Source organism: Myotis davidii, unplaced genomic scaffold, assembly GCF_000327345.1.
Source record: "Myotis davidii unplaced genomic scaffold, ASM32734v1 scaffold937, whole genome shotgun sequence".
Lineage (NCBI taxonomy): Eukaryota > Metazoa > Chordata > Mammalia > Chiroptera > Vespertilionidae > Myotis > Myotis davidii.
This window is the reverse complement of record NW_006288252.1, coordinates 1,564,669-1,571,673: the sequence shown is the minus strand read 5'-3', so window position 1 is coordinate 1,571,673 and position 7,005 is coordinate 1,564,669. Positions and strand designations below refer to the sequence as shown.

Genomic DNA, 7,005 nt, shown 5'->3' with positions numbered 1-7,005 from the left:
GCCGCCCGCCCCTGCCCTTCATCTCACCCAGCCACGCCCCCGTGTGGCCCACCCGCGCCGTAAACACGTGGGCGGGGATTCTAGGCCCTGAAGTTTTCCTCCCAAGCTGACCGGTGATGCAGCCCCACATGCCATCAGCCACACCCCCGTATACTGAAGGATGCGTGCACTTGATGGGGGGCGACTCCCTCACCTGGGCCGCCCTCTCCAAGTCAGGGAGCCCCGGGGATGTCTGCCTGAGGGCAGTCGGTATCCTTCCCCCGCCCACTGCTGCGCTTCCCCGCCCGCCCACCCCGGGCCATGAGCCTGGCTTCTGGCTGAGCTGGGGGGGCGCAGCTATAGGGTTAAGCCTCTGACCTTTGGCAAAGTCACAAACAAGTCCCAGCTTAGAGGGCAGAGTCCTCTTAGCATAATTAGGCTGGACCTTAGGTCGCTCCCTAGATCTTATCTGGAAGCTAATGGGCTGAGGGAGGTGCAGCAAGTGCTGCCAAAACCAGTGAAAGGCACAAGAACAGTGTAACTATGGTGACCGCCACCTTGTTTACCTCTGGCTATAACATAAAGGCTCAGCTTGCCTCTGGGTCCCTGTGGCCTCAGCCAGGCACAGGCAGATCCACAGACTAAAGAGAGCTATGCTGATCACCTGAACGCTACACCTTTGGGAGCCCCTGGACTGCTAGGGCTCGACCCCGGCACAGCAATGCCCTCCTGTGGGAGCGCTCTGCCCTCATGGTCAGTGTGTGACATAGCCACAGGCTGGGCGATTTGTCTGTTAGCCTTTTATTATAGAGGACACCCAAATCACGAAAATAGCAGTTACACTTATGCCTCATACACAGCTGTTCCACCTGCAACAAATGAAAACCCATTAGCTCTTTCCCCAAAGACAGGATGTCACCCCCTTAGGTACCTTTGGCTGGTATCTCCCCACTGAGCATGCTCCCCCTTTTGTAGCCTCTGACCTTCATACCCGAGACCGGTCACCTGCCTCAACACTCATGTCAGAGGGCGGGGGCTGGAGCTAGTGTGTTCCCGTCAGAACGCTAAGGACCACCCTCGTTGGGGCCTGTGCTTCTCTCCCCAGCCACAGCCCGTGGGGCAGCCAACAGCACGGCGTCCTGCCTTCCTGAGATGCTCCTGGTTAGTGCAGGGCATGGGAGGGCTGCGCTTTGCTGTTTAACTTACAAGTTTGTGATCTTAACCACAAACTCCACGTCTTCAGCCTCCCAGCTCAGTGCCCAGAACCGACACAGCCCTGGAGAGCGCCAGGCAGACTGAGGGAGGGACTGCCCGTCCTGGTGCTGGGGTTGAGGGTGATGTTTTCCTTCTCCGATTTCTAAACTGTTTGCACACTTGTTTACTTTATAATTGAAAATATAACTTGTAATGTGAAGGCAAAAATGACCGGCCAGATCCCGTCAGTCCCAGACCATGACTGACAGTTCGTCTGAACTTGACGGACCAACTAGTTCGTTCATCAGCACGTGCTCTCGGGGAGCGCTGCCCCAGGTCCAGAGCGCGTTCAGGAGACGCTGAAACGGGAGCTGAAGTCCAGGAAAGACATCAGTGTCTCTCTGCTAAGACAAAAACTGTTTATTTTTTGAACTTTTTCCTCTTCAGGGCCTTCCATTCACCCTCCTGCTCAGCGAGGCTGTTGAAAAGCTGCTTCACTTTGCGCTTCCTTTCCGCATCCCTAAGGAGAAAAAGCCCAGTTTGGGATTAGTTTTTGGAGGACGGATGTGCCCCGGGCGAGCAGGGGACACAGCCCGCAGGCCCCCAGCGCCCGCAGGGCCTCACCGTTCCATGATCTCCGAGAGCTGCATCCGGGCCAGGAACTGGTTGTCCTTGCGGATCTCCCGCACCGCGCCCTTGAACTCCCGCCGGTGCTTGTGGATCAGCCTCTTCCGCTCCTGCTCCTCCTTGGTGCTGCCCTGCTTCCTTCCAAACTCCAGCCTAAGAGCAGAGCCAGCGAGTTGGGCCCACACCCACACCCTGACCCCCTGGGGGCTGGGGTGCCCTACCCACATGCTGACCCGGGCCCTCCATGGCAGGCCCTGCGGAGGCAGCTGCACTCACACTTTGACTAGCCGGGGGGTGAACAGCTTCAGGGGTACAGGCTTGCTCCTCTCGCAGACCAGGGGCTGGTAGCGCCTCTCCTGGGCCTCCATATCGGCCAGTGCACTCCGACACAGCTCCTGCACAGGAACCATGCTGTGATGGCCGCGGCGGCCTCTCCAGCTCCTCCAGGAGGCTCTGCGGCCTCAGAGGCGGCAGGCAGGGACCTCCTTCCCTCCCCCAGGCCTTCCCTCATCTGCTAAGTAAAGGGGTGGGGAACGTCTGGCCCGCGGATCATGAGAGGAATCACCTGGTCTGGCCCTGCCAAGGCATTCGGGGAGAATGAAACGTTTGACCAAATAGAGCAGCTGGTTTTAAGTTGAAATTGTTGTATGGCCTGGGAATGATGGCCAGATGGCCCTTGGCAGGTGGGAGCCCTGATGGAAGCGTCACCTTGCTGATGGGGGGCGGGGCTGCAGACCCGAAGACCGAGTGCAGGGCGTCCGACAGGCGTGACAGGCACTCAGGAGGAAAGCAGCCTGTGCTGCCGGCCCCGAGCCCAGGACGGGTTATTCTTTCCCAGAGAAACCTGGCAGCGCCGCGCCACGGCGGGCACCGAGCAGGACCCAGTCTTTGTGATCCGACGTCACTTTCATTCCAACGGAAGAACCTACAGCCTGCGCTTCCAGGAGTCGGCCGAGCGCTCTAGAAGCCAGCCTGCTGACGTGCGTTCCTTCCTCTTCCCCACGCACAGGTGTGTCCCGGAACTCAGGCTTCCTGCACCGCCGGCACAGCCACCCCCGCCCGCCTGTAGGCTCACCTCTGAGGGCCAAATGCCCCGGCTCCGTGGGGACCACGTGCAAGGTACGACGTGCAGTGCCCCCGAGCCCACAGGTCCCCCCTACCCCTTTGCCCTCTGGCCCGCCCGAATCCGCAGGGCAGAGCCAGGGTGCGCTTCAACTAAGGGATGGGCCACTGCGTCTGCCTCCCGCAGGGTGACAAGATGTCCTCTCGGGTCACTTCCTGGGGGCAGAGACATGACAGCATGCGCGGGGGTGGCCATGCCGCACAATGCAGTCCCCGAGTGAGGAGGCCAGAGTGTGTAGTCCGGGAGGGACGGGTGCCAGGCCCTGGTGGGCAGTGGGCAGTGGGCAGGCAGAAGGGGACGTGACATGACCATTCTCAGCTTAAACCCAGGGCAGTCTCCGTGCAGCAGCAGTTATTTCTCGGAGTTTCTCAGCACTGACAGCTTCTCATTCGAGTTTCTCATTTGCAAACACAGTGCCCTTGACTTCTAGGGGTGCAGCCAAGGACCAAAGTGCCCGCTAACCTGCCCCAGTCACAGGATGGGCTGAGCTGGGCCGCGCCCGCATGGGGGAGCCTCACCTGCAGCTCGTGGGGGTGGCTGCTGCCAGCCAGGTGCTGCGCCAGGAGGGCTCTGAGGGGCCGCATGATGTCGTGGAAGGCGGGCAGCGTACCGTACAGGAGCACACAGCGCTTCACCAGAGCCAGACACACGGCCAGGCAGGACAGCCTGCGGGGCGACAGGCAATGGTTGGGGCAAGACTTCAAGCCAACACTCAACTCTAAACACCCAGCATGGCCGCAGACAACGAGGTTAGGAGCAGCCATGCTGGGGGAATGCTGTGGCCACCAGGAGCGGGCCCTGGTTTAGGGTTTGAATTACTGTTCACAAGGTCAAGCAGATATATCTGGAAAATAATGCTGTGGGAAGGTTTTTTTCATGGAAATAGTGCCATCAGGACTTGAACAGACATTTTTCTAAAGAGGACATACAGGTGGCCAATGGGCGTGAGAAAGGCACGCAGCCTCACTCCCCACCAGGGAAACGCAAACCAAGCCACGCGAGGCACCGCCTCCCACCGGTTAGGATGGCAGCAGCGGCTACTCAAACAACAACAAAGCCAGGCCGGCCAGGCCCTAGTGGACCTGGGTCCTCGTGCACTGCCTGTGGGAACGCAGACTGCGCGGCCACTGCGCCAACATGCAGGTTCCTCTAGAGCAGCGGTTCTCAACCTGTGGGCCGCGACCCCTTTGGGGGTCGAACGACCCTTTCACAGGGGTCGCCTAAGACCATCGGAAAACACATATATAATTACATATTGTTTTTGTGATCAATCACTATGCTTTAATTATGTTCAGTTTGTAACAATGAAAATCCATCCCGCATATCAGATATTTACATGACGATTCATAACAGTAGCAACATTACAGTTATGAAGTAGCAACGAAAGTAATTTTATGGTTGGGGGTCACCACAACATGAGGAACTGTATTAGAGGGTCCCGGTATTAGGAAGGTTGAGAACCACTGCTCTAAAAGTTAAATAAAACGGAATATTTTCTTCTTCCTGATGCTACTGTGCGGGGAGCTGTGGGCAATTTCCTTTCACACAGGTGACTGTTGGGACAAAAATGCCACTGATTTTTGCAAACTTTGTTAAATTCAGTTACTAGAGCCGACAGCTTTCTACACATAAGGTCCCGTCACCTGCAGAGATGACGCGGGCCCGCTCGAGGCCCGGGACCTGGGTGGCACTGAGGCCGCACGTACCTGGTGTGGTTGGCCTCCGTCTCGGTCTGGGCGTGCCGTGCGCTTGCCCAGTGGAGGGACAGGCTTCTCCTCTGCCATGTGGCCGCGTCCCCCTCGTCAGACACCACGAGCAGCTCCGAGTTCCTCCCCAGAGGTCGGAAAGGGTGCACCAGAGCGTAACCTGGATTCCAAGGGGACGGGACAGAGCGCCTCTGAGGATCAGGCTCACTCTTCACAAACGCACGGGCTGTACCGCGGATCGGGGGACGGCCTTGGCGGGGGTGCCAGGCCGTAAAGAACACCCCGAAGACGAATGAACTGGACTGAGCGTGAGAGACGGGTGACAAAGCCGAGGATGAGGGTCTGTCGGAGCGCTGGGTGGGGGCTGCAGAGGCCACCAGGTCAGAGGCTGCCCCACAGGCGCAGGCTCACCCGTCATCACCCAGAAGAGCATCGCGGCAGAGGGAGTAGCCTGCAGGGGGGCCCGGCAAAGCAGGGGTGGCGGGTACACAGAGAGGGGCGAGGGGCCACAGCAGGCACCCCGCGGCCTGGCCGGTGCCCAGCGCACCCTACACGCGCCCTGACCGCAGTCGCTGCCTGGCAGATTCCTGGGGCGTGAGTGTGTCCCGTGCCCTGCCTGCCGGCCCACGGGAGCACACAGCGTGGCGGCGGGGCAGCCAGGGAGCAGCCACGGGCAGGACCCAGGGCCGTCACTGTGAGGTCAGGAGGGAGAGCGAGAGGACAGTGGGCACCGAGAGCTCTGATAGGACTGAGCGAGGGGCCGGCCGCCGGGCTCCCGGCAGGAGGGAAGCGGCGATGCAGGAAGCCCAGGAGGGAGTGGAGCTGAGTACAGAGCAGGACCAATGGGGGCACTTCCTCCTCAGAACACCCGCCGACCCCCGTCCAGGAGACGGAACCCCGCGGACGTGCTGCCCAGCGGACCTGCAGCGGAGCCCGTGAGCGCGCCAGCACGTGCTTGTTGCCACGTAAAAAAGTAAGATAAAAACCCTGACCGGTTTGGCTCAGTGGATAGAGCATCGGCCTGCGGACTGAAGGGTCCCAGGTTCGATTCCGGTCAAGGGCATGTACCTTGGTTGCGGGCACATCCCCAGTAGGGAGTGTGCAGGAGGCAGCTGATCAATGTTTCTCTCTCATCGATGTTTCTAACTCTCTATCCCTCTCCCTTCCTCTCTGTAAAAAATCAATAAAATATATTTTTAAAAAAATCTTCGTTGTGTGTTTTACTTAGCCCCAAATAGGGAAATATTTCAACACATCAACATAAAGCTGAGACTATTTCTGGCTGAGTCGCGGCTGCCTGGGTGAGCCTGACTTAGGGCACCTCTGTCAGACCCGCCACGTGTGGCTTCTGGCCACCGCGGGCAGAGTGCGTCCTGATTTCTTCCACGCCCGCACCCGGAACAGGGCGCTACTCTGGGCGGGAGGTCTTGCGATGTCTGTCTTCCGCCCCCTCTTCCATACCCCACACTCGCTACAGTGAGCATGGCTTCCTTTCAGCACTTTCAAAGCCCCAGCACAACCCCGGCCACAGCCGCGGCGGCTCACCTGGACCTGGCTGGTTGGGGGTTGCTATGTACAGGATGCCCAGGAGGAAGTTGACCAGCTCGGGTATGAACCTCTGCGACAGGGACACGTAGTCCAGGAACACGCAGCACACAAACAGGCCCTTCACCACGTCCGGGAGGGACAGCACGGGGCACTGGCAGAGGGACAGAGCCAGTAGCTGGTCAGGACACAGTCCGGACCCCGACCACCCGCTCCCCAGGTGAGTGGGAGCCCACACACCTCCCGGGGCCGGGCAGAGCCTCAGCGGAGCTCTGCCCCTCCCAGTGTGCGGGGGCCGCAGTGCCCAGCCCAGGCCCGACCCGGAAATGCGGGGCCCGCGTGAGTGCCCAGGGCACAGGACCCCCATCAGATGTGATGCTTCCACCACGGGAAGGGGGTTTTCTGGGCTCACACCCTCCGTCGCCTCCACGTCTGGGGCTGGAGCCGGTGCTCGGGGAGGGGAGCTGTGTCTGACCTCAGCTCCCAGCTCCTCCGCCGGATGCTTTTGGATGAGCTTCGCTCCCACCTGACCCCGAGTGTCCGTGTCCTTGACCCCCTCAGCCATCGGCTTTGGCGGAAGGACATACCTTGGTAAGCAGCTGGCTCAGGCACACCAGCGCGGGCGTCACCACAGGGTGCCAGAGGTCAGAGGTCGGGAACAGCATCCCAGCAATTTTCAAGTAAATGAGCTGGGAAGAAAGTGGAACCACCAAGATTACAGAGCGGGAGATGCCGTTTGAAGTCCTGCCTGTACAGGGGCAGGAGCAAAACAGCTTTGAACCTGGTCAGAGCAGCGACGCCCCGAGGGTCCTGCTGGGCTGCGGGCTCGTG

The 7,005-nt window shown here is 59.9% G+C and overlaps 1 protein-coding gene and 1 long non-coding RNA gene across 2 annotated transcripts in view; one reads left to right on the top strand and one right to left on the bottom strand.

The window, feature by feature from the left end:
- The first annotated feature begins 6 nt into the window (after positions 1–6).
- Positions 7–1,605, top strand: LOC107182536. The gene is made up of 2 exons (XR_001513252.1): positions 7–113; positions 955–1,605. It is a non-coding gene; the product is annotated as an uncharacterized LOC107182536 (long non-coding RNA).
- NOP14 (NOP14 nucleolar protein) overlaps positions 1,572–7,005 on the bottom strand; it is a 12,807-nt gene continuing 7,373 nt past the window's right edge. The window contains exons 11-17 of the mRNA XM_006760121.2: positions 6,762–6,863; positions 6,175–6,328; positions 4,630–4,789; positions 3,442–3,589; positions 2,077–2,195; positions 1,798–1,953; positions 1,572–1,693 (exon numbers count right to left, since the gene is read on the bottom strand). Coding sequence (XP_006760184.1) covers positions 1,594–1,693; positions 1,798–1,953; positions 2,077–2,195; positions 3,442–3,589; positions 4,630–4,789; positions 6,175–6,328; positions 6,762–6,863 — 939 coding nt within the window. The 3' untranslated portion in view covers positions 1,572–1,593. The remainder of the gene's footprint in view (positions 1,694–1,797; positions 1,954–2,076; positions 2,196–3,441; positions 3,590–4,629; positions 4,790–6,174; positions 6,329–6,761; positions 6,864–7,005) is intronic.